General features: G+C 58.6%; 1 protein-coding gene across 1 annotated transcript in view; it reads left to right on the top strand.

Moving 5' to 3' along the window:
- The window catches only part of LOC102739704 (maestro heat-like repeat family member 5), a 76,760-nt gene that overhangs the window by 42,040 nt on the left and 22,053 nt on the right, over positions 1 to 12,667 (top strand). Inside the window, exons 9-19 of the mRNA XM_081817147.1 lie at positions 174 to 281; positions 576 to 692; positions 1,414 to 1,533; positions 2,554 to 2,700; positions 3,361 to 3,483; positions 4,171 to 4,250; positions 4,700 to 4,835; positions 6,399 to 6,494; positions 7,981 to 8,085; positions 9,451 to 9,586; positions 9,887 to 10,085. Coding sequence (XP_081673273.1) covers positions 174 to 281; positions 576 to 692; positions 1,414 to 1,533; positions 2,554 to 2,700; positions 3,361 to 3,483; positions 4,171 to 4,250; positions 4,700 to 4,835; positions 6,399 to 6,494; positions 7,981 to 8,085; positions 9,451 to 9,586; positions 9,887 to 10,085 — 1,367 coding nt within the window. The remainder of the gene's footprint in view (positions 1 to 173; positions 282 to 575; positions 693 to 1,413; positions 1,534 to 2,553; positions 2,701 to 3,360; positions 3,484 to 4,170; positions 4,251 to 4,699; positions 4,836 to 6,398; positions 6,495 to 7,980; positions 8,086 to 9,450; positions 9,587 to 9,886; positions 10,086 to 12,667) is intronic.

Below are 12,667 nucleotides of genomic sequence, written 5' to 3'. Positions count from 1 at the left end.
ATCAAGCAAATCAGAGGGCTGGCCCTGGAGACTCAGGGGAAGCAAAGCAAGAGAATGATGGAGTCAGGGCTCTAAGTGGCAAGGGCGGGCCAAGGCAGGTGGAGGCCTCAGCTCTAGCCCGCAGGGTGGAGGGAGGGAGCGCTCCAGCCCTGCCCACACCCCTCTGCTCACAGATGGCTGTCAAGTCGGTCCAGTTCCTGAACACAGACGTGTGGTCCAAGGAGCTGCTGTTGGCACTCACCAAGCCTGACCAGACACATCAGGAGCAGCCCCCAGAGAAGGTGGACCACACCCTGTCTCCCCACCACACAGGCCCAGGGGCTCTGTCCATAGGATGCACACCTAAAGCAAGGCCCAGGGCCCTAGAAAGACACTGGGACCCAAAGGAAACAGGGGAACTTGGAGTTGCACCCCTGAAACTCCACCAGGGAGGGGCCTGATGATCCCAGAGCAGGGTCGTGAGGGTGGCTACAGGAGCCCAGGGAGGCTGGGGGAGCCTGGTCAGGGGAGAAGGCTGGCCATCGGGGTGGACAGAAGTGGCTCAGGCCCAGGACAAGAAGCTGAACCTCCCCCAGGCTTTTCTGTTCATCTACTATGGGCTGATCCTTCAAGCTGAGGACAACAGCACCTCTGTCAGGACACACGTGAGAACCCTCCTGGACACGTCCCACCAGTGGCCCAAGCAGAGGGAGGTGAGGCCCTGGCCCCCCAGCCCAGCCCAGGGCTGCCTGACCCTGACCTCAGCCTTAGCCTGATCCCTGGTTATACCCTGAGCCTTGATCAGGTCATATAAAGAAATTTGATCCTTTTCACACACTGACCCCTGAACCCGGTCACACTCTGAGCCCTGATCCCTGGTCATACCCTGAGCCCTGACCCTGGTCACCCCCTAACCCCTGAACCCGGTCACACTCTGAGCCCTGATCCCTGGTCATACCCTGAGCCCTGATCCTGGTTATACTCTGAGCCCTGACCCTGGTCACACACTGAGCCCTGATCCTGGCCACACTCTGGGTCCTGATCCCAATCACACACTAAGCCCTGACCCTCATCACACTCTGAGCCCATCAAAGTTTGTGTCCTCTCCTTTGTCCCACATCTATTTTCTGGACCCTCATTTCTTCCTCTGGCCCAGGTCTGCTCAGAGCTAGTGGGGGCAGAGGGAGGTAACAGGTCTCCAGGGATTCACCCCTCCCTGCTGCCTCCCACACCATCCACCAGCCCCATAAGAGATGCCTCCCCAGGGTTGGGCTCAGAGTTGCATGTCCTAAAGAGCATAGGGATGGGAGGCAGATGCCCTGTGACCCTGGACAAGTTCGTTCCCTTTCTGGGCCTCAATTCCACACCCCCAGGTGAGAGTCCAGGCCTGGTTCTGTGACCCGCATGGGTGACCCCACTCCCCTGCACCTGTAGGGTATCGCGCTCACCATAGGGCTGGCCGCAGTGCGCCACCTGGACCACGTCTGGGCTGTCCTGGAGGAGTTTGGCCGGAGCATGCCCATTAGATGGAGCCTCCACAGCTTCTGCCTGAAGGTTCTGGCCCTTGGGTTGTTGGGGGCCTCAGCAAGGGGCTGGAACATCAGGACTCCCACCCTCCATGAAGGTCTGGGCCTCCAAGAGGGTCTCCTGGGAGAGTTAGGGGCATAGGCTTTGCAGCAAGCATCCTGGCCTCCAGTCCCACCTGCAGTGTGCCCCTCATGCCTCAGTTTCTCTTCCTGAAAAACAATCCCCACCCCCAGGCTGTTGGGATGGAAACAGGCCATGGCTTTGACGAGCCTGGCAGGTACTCAGGTGACAGCTCTCTCAGGGGCTGGCTGTGGCAGTGGCTTTGTTTATTAATGGGTCTCTGGCCACGTGCCCTGCCTGAAACGACAGACAAGAGCCTGTGCCCCTGCTGATGGACGACCTGTCGTCCCCGGATCACTCCTGCGGGCAGCAGCAGGACTGCACGAGGGAGCCCTCTAGGACAAGCGGGGCACAGCCGGCAACAGTCAGCCCAGCAAAGGGCTGGCCGCCGCCTCGGGGTCCCACAGCCGGCAGGTGGCAGAGCAGGGACGGGGACCCACATCTCAAACCCTCAGAGGGAGCCTGGTCCCTGATGGGCAGTGGAGCCATGTGGTCCTCAGGTGGCATCTGAGGGGTATCTTGGATGCCCCCCACCCCCACTCTCTGGGTCTCCCTCGGATCTGAAGGAGTGCCCCATTCCCATCTCTCTAGGTTGAGGCATGGCCTTGCCAGGCCCCCAGTAGCCCAAGGGGGGAAGCAGGGGGGAGAAGGGCCCCAGGCTCCCGGGGAGGGGGCTACCACAAGGCAGGGAGGGTGAGGGGCTAGGACTCTGGCCAGTTCTGAGTAACCCCACAGGCCCATTCCAACCCCCCAGAGAGACAACTTCATCTTCCCTATTTTCCTACTGAGGTAAACTGAGTCGTGCCACCACTCAGGACACCGTGCCTGCAGTACCGTGCTAGGGTCCAGAGTACTTCCTGTCACCGCTCCCCCAGGGGAGGGGTCAGGAGGGCCCTGACACTCCATATCTGCCCCCACTGTGGTCAGAATTCAGAGGACCTGCAATGGAAGTGGGCCAGCAGCACCATCCTCCTCGCCTACGGTCAGATGGCGGTCAGGGCCAAGGCGCACATCCTCCCGTGGGTGGACAACATCTTGTCTCGGATGGTCTTCTATTTCCACTATAGCTCCTGGGTACGGCTCCCCGGGGCCACCCCCCTGGAGCGCAGCCTCATCACACCCCAGGCCCTACCAGGACCTGGGTCAGAGAATTCTAGGACCTTCCAAGGCCTTGGAGCCCTCCTCCCCACTTCTGCCCCACTCTGGAGTCAGGAAGAGCCAGGCCTGGCCTCCCTGTTGCCCCACCTACTCACCCCATCATCCCCCCTACAGCCACAGGGCTTCCATGATGACCCCAGGCCCTCATTCTCCGCGGTTTGCACTTTGGGGCATTGGAAGGCCAGGAAACTCCCCACCCCACCCCTGGGACGACATTCCCCTTCCTCTATACTCTGTACCTGGGGCATCCACCCAAGGGAGCCACGAGGGCCAGGCAGCCCTGTGATGCCACCACCTACCCCAGATCTTTGGGCTCTGAGGTGCCACACATCAAGGGAGAAGCCAGATATTGGGCTTCTTACAACACTCTCCTGATGTTGAAATGTTGTCAACATATTCACAATTTAAACAAAACCACACAGGCTCCCCCCCACCAAAGCCCCACATATGTGGCCCCAGACGAGGTCTCTGCTGTACCCCCTCAGCAATGCCCTGAGGCACATGTGACTGTGGCTCTCTCCTGCCCTTCCTGTGCCCCCCCTGCACCCCCCCTTCCACGGCCTGACCCCATCCCAGGACAAGACCCTGAAGGAGAGCTTCCTCACTGCTGTCCTCATGCTGGTGGAGGCCATCAGCCACAATGAGGGGGCCCACAGCTACGAGTTCTCCCAGATCTCTGAGCTCCTCGAGTGTCTGATGGTGAGTCAAGGCCCTGGGGCAGAGAGAGGGCCTCACGGGACCCGTAACTTCCACTAGAGGCAGGTGGGGAAGTTGGATTTCTGGGGTGTGGCTAAGCCCCTCATAGGCTCTGGCAGCTGGGAGCACATCCATGCCCCCCACTTCTCTTGGCTCTTCAGTGACCCTGAGCTGGCCAGGGATGTCCACCTCACAGCTCATGTAGCTGAGGCCCAGAAAGCCAGCACCATCCGCTCTGCTAATACTCTGCCCTAGCTCAGACCACGGCTCACTAGAGATGTGGGGCTCACAGAACCCCGGAGTAGTGGAGGAAGCACTCAAGTGATGGACAGTCAGAACCGTAATAATAAAATAACAATTTACTGAGCTCCTCCTGACTCAGACACCGCACTCTGCACCCCCTGCAGGTGCAACAACACTACGTTATTTGTGAACCACAAGGCTTGGAGCAGTTTGGGGACATGCTCAAGGTCACGCAGCCAGTATGCGGGAAGCCATGACCTGGGCCCTTCTAAAGGCTGTGATCTAGTTCAGGTCACGGAGGCCCCCACGGGTTGGGGGAGAAGCTGGAGCACAATCCTGTGGGTCGCGGGAGTGCCAGGCACCGAGGTCTTCAGGCAGGATGACACGGGGTATCAGAAGTGGGGTAGGCCCGGGCTGAATGCCTCAGGTTCACCTGGGGATCTGCAGGTGTTGGTGGAGAAGGAACCCCAGGACACGCTGTGCACGTCAACTCGCCAGCAGACCATTCACATCGTGTCCGGCCTCTGGTAGGCTCCCCAGCCCCACACAGGGCCTTACCCTGCTGCAGGCCCGTAACAGGCCCTCAGTAAACTGTGGTCACTGCTATTAACTCACACCTCAAAGAACAAAAATTTGTCATCATTTGTCAAAACCGAGCCGCTGAAGTTCCCAGTGGTGTAACCAGGGCTGGGGTGAGACCAGTGTGTCCAGTAAAGGGGAGCCCGGGGTACAGGGCTTGTGAAGCGACTACTCCCAAGCAGGCCACGCTGGAGTCCCGCACACGCGCTCGTGGACTCACCCGCCCAGGAGGCCCTGCAGGCCCGGGAGGCAGAAGTGTTCCCTTGAGTCTCTGGTCAAGAGCAGAACTGCGGGAGGGGCTGCAGCTCAGGGCTCGCTGACTGTCTATTCCGGCAGGTGGCCCTTTGCCGTCACCAGCCCCCACACCCCTCCCTCACTGCCCTCTATCTCCAAACAGTAAGCTGCGGCCGCCCCTGGACTTGGAGAGGAAGTCACGGATTCTGTCCGTCTGCCTCCACAGCGTGTTGGCCCTGCCACAGCTAGACGTCCTGGAGAAACACACCTGTCTCTTTCTAGAACCGCCCAACGTACAGGTGCAAAGCTGGCGCATGGTGCCCTTCAGCGAGAGGGGCCCAGCTCAGCCCGCTGCTGCTCGTGGCTTGGGAGGGGATGTGGGCTAGACAGCCAGGGCCCTTGACCCCTATGGACAGGGCAGGGAGACCCTGGGCACGTTTCTTAACCGCTCTGAGCCTCTATTTGCCCACCTGGGACATGGGGGTGATAACTGTGGAGCTGATGGTGCATGAAGCTTGGGATGAAAGTAGACACTGGTGTCCCGTGTCTGTGCAGACGGTGCTCTGTGAACAGGAGTGTGAGTGGCCTTTGTCCCTGCCGGCCCTGAGAGCAGCCCTGGGCTCAGTCGCACCTGCGAAGCTGCTTAAACTAGTCACACCCACCCAGGCCCTAGCCGGCCCACCCTTGGCTGGGCCAGATACCAGCCCCCTCCGGGGATCTGTTAATAAAAGCCTCTGCTGCAGGGGGCACGTACCCATCTCCCCGGAGCACCACCAGCCCCTGACGCCTAAGTGTTCACTGTGAAGGGCACAGGGCTAGAGTTAACTGAGCATCTGCTGTGTGCCAGGTCCCATGTATATGTTCGCTCACCCTCCCAGCAGCACTCGTCCGGAGGGTGAGGAAACCAGCTCAGAGAAATGGAGCTGTCTGGTGGCAGAGTCAGGGTTGAACTCCACCCCTGCCCCTTGGACCCTGATCTTCACACCACACCCCTAGGCTGGGTCCAGACTGGAATGGGGCAGATAAGCACTTCGGGTGGGGGGTGAGAGTGCAAAGGGTCCCCTGGGCCCAGGGCAACACCACAGCAGCACCCCCCGGAAGGCTGGCTCCTGCCCCCACCCCCACCCCGCAGGAGTCCAGAGCGCCCCCATTACCAGATGACAGCATCATTGCTGGCTCACCTAGGGAGCTTAGCCTGGTGCCAGACACCAGGCTGGGGCTCCTGTTCATTCCCGTTCAGTGTGCACCCCGGCAGGTGGGGCTGGCTTCACGCGCGCGTCTCAGGTGACCAAGGTAGACACAGAGAGCTGAAGCGAGGTCCCCAGGGCACCCAGGGAGTTGACGGCCAGTGCCCAGGGCTTTGCTCCAACACACTCTGACAGGGAGGTGGGCTGGGTACTTTCTATGGCCCCCTCCCTCCCTGAGCATGCCTGGGGAGCCAAGCAGCAAAGATTGGGGGTCTCACATGAGACCCGATAGTCAGGACCAGCTGCATAATTTGCCACAACTAATGCATAATGAAAATGCCAGGCCCTTGTTCAAAGCTGATGAAGAATTTCAAGATGGGAGGGACCACAAAGCATTAAACCAAGTAGATCCTTCTGGGCACCAGGTCTTCGGCAGGCTGCAGGCCCGAGAAGGCAGCCCTGCTGGCAATGAACTTCCCTTGGCTGCTGAGAAACCTGTGACCTTGGGCAGGTCTGACCCAGACTGCCCCCTGCCCAGTTCTGGCCTTGGGAATGTGCACGAATGGGTGCTGCTCTCACTGAGAGACCAGGGCACTCAGGCCCTGCGACAGGCCTTGGCACTCCGTCGCAGCTGGGGCTCGGCGGCTGCCTGACCTGCTCCGCATCCCTGCACAGACCCTCTACAACAAGACCTCGGAGGCCCTGGACCAGATGCTGCAGAGCTTCATCATACAGAACCCCACGGCCGACGAGCTGCACTTCTTGCTGTCGGTGAGAGCTAGCTGCCCCACAGTGCGGGGGTGGGGGAGGCCCAGGAGGGCGGAGGATGGACAAAGGAAAGATGGCCCAGAGGAGGCAGGGCCTGAACTTGGGGTGGGGAGTGGTCCAGGAACACAGAGGCTTGAGGGCTGTCCATCTTCAGGGATTGCAGTGGCTTGGGACAACTGGAGGGTGGTACAGCAGGTGCGCATGGTGGTAAGTGGGCCCTGAGCGCCACACTTCAAGGAAACGGATGAGGACACAGGCCCTGACCCTGGCTGGGACCTGCCCTCCCTCCCAGAGAACTCACTCTGCAGCCATGTCTCCAGCTGTGAGGAGGGGCTCACAACCCGACACCCCCACTCTCTCACTGCCCTCCAGGGCTCTCACCTTGATAGGAGGGAGACCAGTCAACAGGCAGGGACAGTCCAGGGGCAGGGGAGGAACCAGAGAGGGGACACTGGCTCTGCTGGGAGGGTCGGAGGTCAGGGCCAGTGGAGGTCACTTGATGGAGAAAGGAAGGGAAGGGCAGAGCGGGCAGAGGGTGTGGCAGGGTCAAAGGTGAGACGCCTGGTGAGCACAGGGGCCAGAATGGAGAGAGCTCTGCGCGGCCAGAGCATGGGGAGGGTGCTAAGGTGGGGGCCAGGTGGGCTAGGGTTGGGTCAGGTCAGCAGGACCAGATCTTGTCCAGCCTAGAGGCCTTGTGGGGGTGAGGGGAGCCGCTGAAGCAGGTGCACAGATGGAAGTCGAGGTGTGAGCCTGGCTGGGGGGAGATATCTGCATTTTCACTCACTCATTCCCACTGGGAATGTTGGTGACAAACCACAGCAGGGCCGGGAGTGGCTGCGTCTGCCACCAGCGGAAGTCACAGATGTGGTCATAGGACATTGCTGGGCCCCAGAATCTCCAAATACCGTTTACTGCTTCCGCCTTCAGAATCACTAAATGTAATCATCTATCGCTTTAACAAAGAGGCTCAAGTTGGGCTTAAAACTGTTCAATATAACTGTTTCAGTATGTGTTGGTATCCCTTTGTAATTTCGTGCGTTTATGTTGTGCACAGAAAAGCACTACTTTGAAAAGGGGTGCATGGCGCCAAGGGGGTTAAAAACCAGGGGCCTCGAAGGGCTTTGAGCAGGGAATCCCTCCTCCTCCTCCAGAGCGGGGTTGCCAGGAGCACAGGATCAGCCCAGGCAGTGCGAAGGGACGCGGAGGGCAGGACAGGGGGCGTGGTGGACGCCCAGGGGGTGGGGCCTGAGTCGAAGGTGGGCGGAGCCTGAGCTGGGGCTCCCGTCTGGAGCCGCGGAGACCAGAAGACAGCTCCCACCACCTCTCAGGAGATGGCAAGGCGGGGCCTTGATTGCCAGCGGACCGGCCACGGGGGCGGGGCCTGAGCCAAGCCCGGCGCGCTGCGCGGATGTCCGGGTGGCCCAGGGGAACTGGCCCGAGCAGGGGTGCGCGGCTGCAGCACCCCCTCCCCGCCCCTGCCCACCCGCAGCACCTGTACCTCTGGCTGGTGTCGGAGAAGGCACACGAGCGGCAGCGGGCTGTGCACAGCTGCATGGCCCTTCTCAGATTCCTGAGCCACAACCCCTACCTGGATGTGAGTATCCAGCCCTCTGGCCCCACACCCCCTCTGCTGCCCCAGCCAAGCCGTCCTCCTCCTGGAGCCTGACAGGCTCGTGGGGCTCAAGGCCCCCTGGACCTCTGCCCCCAGGACGGGTGGATCCCTGAGTGCCCTACAACACGGCCATGTAATCCCCCTTTTTACACGCAAGGGAACAGGCTGGGGGCGGAGGTTGGGGCCCCCTGCTCAAGTCCTCCCCGCTGGGCTCTGAACCCAGATGCATGGACCCCTGACCCAGGAGGCTGGGCTCCTGTCAACGCTCCTTGAAGTTTTGGGCAGGTTCTTCCACGCCCTGAGCCTCAGTTTCTCGCCCATGAAAAGGGAGGAAATGAGTCCTCCTCAGAGGGATACACTGGGAATCAGAAGAGGTGCTACCTGCCCCAGTCCAGGGTCAGCGGTGACCGCAGGAACGCCTCCATCCATCACGACCCTGCATGCGTCCTGACCCCCAGCGTGTCAGGCTTCGCAGCCTAACTGCCATCTGTCGCTATAACCCTTGGGTTGAATGAATGTCAGCACGTTCAGGGAGTGAGCGCTTCTGCGTTTATCCGCCAAAATCAGCACTCATTCCTTGGGGAGACTTACGGGGCCATGAGAAAATTAGCTTCTCTGCCTGATGCCCGGCAGGTGCAAGCCTTTCTAAGGGAGGCGGACAGGCAGGGGTGGTGCTCTGCCAAGGGAGAGCTCCCTGCACAGACTCTTCCGGCATTCCCAGGACGAGGAAGACCCCTCTAGAGGGGCTCAAAGGGCCTGCAATTTACTCAAAATCAATTTCCACAATACAGGACCAGGCTTGCCGTCAGGCAGCGAGGCATTCACCTGGGGCGCAAAATTTACCAGGCTCCAGAACATTCCGCAGTCAAGATAAATACTGTAATGTAATGTTTTAAAACAATCCACTCAGCAAATGGCCACCGGCCGGCTGCCTATTGTTGTAAATAAAGTTTTATTGAAACCACGACTAGGGTCAGGGCCCGGGGAGTGAGGCAAGATGAGGTAAGGTCATGGAAGTGCAGGGACGGATCATCTTTATTTACAGTTTTGAAACTGTGTTCATCAGGAATTGTTACCTTCAGTTTGATTTTTCTAAATATTGCGTTAAAATATAATTTCTCTTGATTATTGAGTCTTGGGCAACCCCTTACGTTTTGCCCAGTGTGCCCTGGGATGCTGACTGTAGGGTCCGGGCAGGGTGGGCAGAGCCTGGGCCTGGGGTCCTGAGAGCTGAGTCGCAGCCCTGCCACACAGTCGGAGGATTTCTGATGCCGGCCTTGCTGCTGTGATTGCACAGCAGGCCAGAGATTTGCGGTGGGGTCACTGGTTCCCATATTCTCACCACAGCCAAAAGAGGACTTCAGGCGGATTGGGCAGCTGGTGGGCATGCTGGGGATTTTGTGCCAGGACCCGGACAGGGCCACCCAGCAGTCCAGCCTGGAAGGGGTAGGCCACCTCTACCAGCTCCTGATACGCCAGAGAGGTGAGCCCCCGAGGGCCACCACAGCAGGCCCACTGCCACCCCAACCACAGCCTCAGCTGAAACCACGCCCATATCCCCGAACGCACCCCACCCCAGATCTTCCCTTAAACCCACCTCTAACCCCAGCCACAGCCCTGTAATGTCCCCCTACCCCAGACCCCCTCAGACTCCCGTCCCCAGATGGGCATAGGCCTGACCCTGACTACCAATGACCCTGCCCTGACTCTTGCCTGTCCCATCCTAGACCCCAAGCCCACTTTTGCCCTGCCCTCACCCTTGCCCACTCCCACCCCTGGCCAGCGAGGGAAACTCCAAAGGTGGAGGTGCAGGCCCCCGAGCAGCTTTCCCAGGCCAACGTGGATGGGGCTCCCGTCTGGAGCAGTGGAGACCAGAAGACAGCTCCCACCACCTCTCAGGAGATGGCATTCCCGAAGGATGGCATCCTCCAGCTTGGCAGCTCCCAAGTCATCAAGGTCAAAGCCCTTAGAACGGAGGGCAGGTCCGGGTGGGGAGGCATGGCCATGCTCTGCTCTGACCCCCACCGCCATCCCCGCTGACAGGGCTTCCAGCTGTCGGTGTGGCCTGGCTGGACCCAGGGGGTCAGAGCCTGGGCCAGGTGTGAGTATTAAGGCCAAGGCTGGGATCTCACCTGTTTGGTAATTAACTGAGAATGTTTGGAGAAGTCCCTGGCCCTTGGCATGGGACTGAGATGTTGGAGGAAGGGAAATTGTAGGGAGGGACCAGGGACAGACCCTGAGGTCAGCAGCCTAGACTTGAGTCCCAGCTCTGTCCCTCCTGGCTGTGTGACCTAGACAAGCCCCTTCTCCTCTCTGAGCCTCTGTCTTCCTCTGTAAAATGGGTAGAGTGGTGCTGTGAAGTCCTGGCCAGCATGAGCACCCAGTAAATGGTGCTTTCAGGATGCTCCCATGGTAGGTGTTCTCCGAGGCACCATACGACGTCCTGCCCTTTGAGTCTGCTTTTTTGCAGGATGAGCACTCTGCAGAAATATCCCCACATGCCTCATTTTCCCAGGGGATTCTCTTATCCTCTGAAAGCCAGACCCTCCTCCTGTGAAGGCAGAGCTTGTCTTCTCTTGCACTGTCATCTGGCTGACCTCAGGCAGCTCCTCCTTGGTCAGCCGCCTGGGGGAGCCCAGCAGTCCCCAATGTCCCTTCTGTCACCCCAGTGAGATCCTGTAACTTTGTGACATTCTGTGTTTTCTTTTTTTTTTTTTAAAGATTTTATTTATTTATTCATGAGAGACAGAGAGAGAGAGGCAGAGGGAGAAGCAGGCTCCCAAGGAGCAGAGAGCCCGATGCGGGACTCGATCCCAGGACCCTGGGATCATGACCTGAGCTGAAGGCAGATGCTTAACCATCTGAGCCACCCAGGCGCCCCATTCTGTGTTTTCTTGTGTTGACTTGTGTTCTCTTCTGAACATGAATGAGTCTGGGGTGCAGAGTGTAGGCTGGATGCTGGTGTTGGCAGGACAAGCCATGTTTCATGGAGCCTCATGTTCTGAGTGGTCAGTTCATGATGTCTCTGACATGGTGACTTCGTTGCCCAGTCTTGGTGTTGAGCGCATGGCTAATGAAGACCTCTGTACATGGTATGCTTGTCAGTGTCCCACTGTTAGACTTTGAGCCCTCCGGGCCAGAAGCAGAGTCCTGCCAGGGCCCCGTGCAGGGCCTGGTGGTAGAGCCACCCATTAAGTTAAACCAGACTGAACCAAATGAGGAAGCAGTGGTTGCACACAGCTAGTGAGTGCCCCAGCAAGTTCTGAATCCAGCCCCGGCTGACTCCAGTGTTCTCTGCACTGTGTTCTCTGCAAGTGCACTGGGCTTTCAGTGCTGCAGTCAATTAGGGGTTAAGTATGGACAGTCTAAAGCCCAGGGGCCAATACATCAAGTCTCCAGTCCCAGAATGGGTAAGCCTAGTTTATGCCAAAGAACCTGGGCAGGGAGCAGAGGTGGGGCAGGGCAGGAGGGTTCCCTGGCTAGCAGCTCAGAGGGAGCCAGTGGTGAAGGGGCCCCAGGGCTTTAGATTTTCCGTACTAAACACTTAGGCTTCTCAGTCTTGAGAAGCCTTCTGTATCCTGCCCTGTCCCGGCACACAGGGAGTGGGTGTTCAGCTCTGGCTCTCTCTCCTTAGGCAAGACACAGTGACGGACAGGAGCACAGAGAGGAGAGAGGATGGGAGGGTCTGCTGATCAAGGGATGGTGGACTGGGAAGGTTTGGAATGGAGACCTGACCTGGATTCTGTCCCCAAGTCTGTCCTTGATGCCTTCTGTGATCTTGGCTACACTACACCTTCATCACCATCATCACCATCATCACCTCCACCACCATCATCATCACCATCACTGCCATCACCTCCACCACCATCACCATCATCCCCACCATCCCATCATCACCATCACCCCCATCATCACCACCAGAGATCACCATCACCGCCATCATCACCATTATCAACCACCACCACCATCATCACCGCCATCACCATCATCATCATCACCACCACCATCACCATTATCAACCACCACCATCATCATCACCATCACCACCATCACCACCACCACCATCACCATTATCAACCACCACCACCACCATCACCATCATCACCACCATCATCATAACCATCATCATCACCATTACCACCACCATCATCACCATCATCATCACCATCACCACCATCACCACCATCACCATCATCACCGCCATCACCTCCACCATCACCACCACCACCATCACCACCATCACCACCACCATCACGACCATCACCATCATCACCACCATCATTATCACCAGCATCACCATCATCATCATCACCACCACCATCACCATCATCACCATCATCATCACCATCATCACCACCATCACCATCATCATCATCACCATCATCACCATCATCACCATCACCACCATCATCACCATCATCACCACCATCACCACCACCATCGTCATCATCATCACCACCATCACCATCATCACCGCCATCACCTCCACCATCACCATCATCACCATCACACCACCACCATCATCATCACCACCACCATCACCACCACCATCACCATTATCATC

The sequence above is a fragment of the Leptonychotes weddellii genome, chromosome 4, assembly GCF_054177405.1.
Source record: "Leptonychotes weddellii isolate Sample4059 chromosome 4, ASM5417740v2, whole genome shotgun sequence".
Lineage (NCBI taxonomy): Eukaryota > Metazoa > Chordata > Mammalia > Carnivora > Phocidae > Leptonychotes > Leptonychotes weddellii.
Note: the sequence above shows the minus strand (reverse complement) of the source record. Positions and strands in the feature narration are given on the sequence as shown.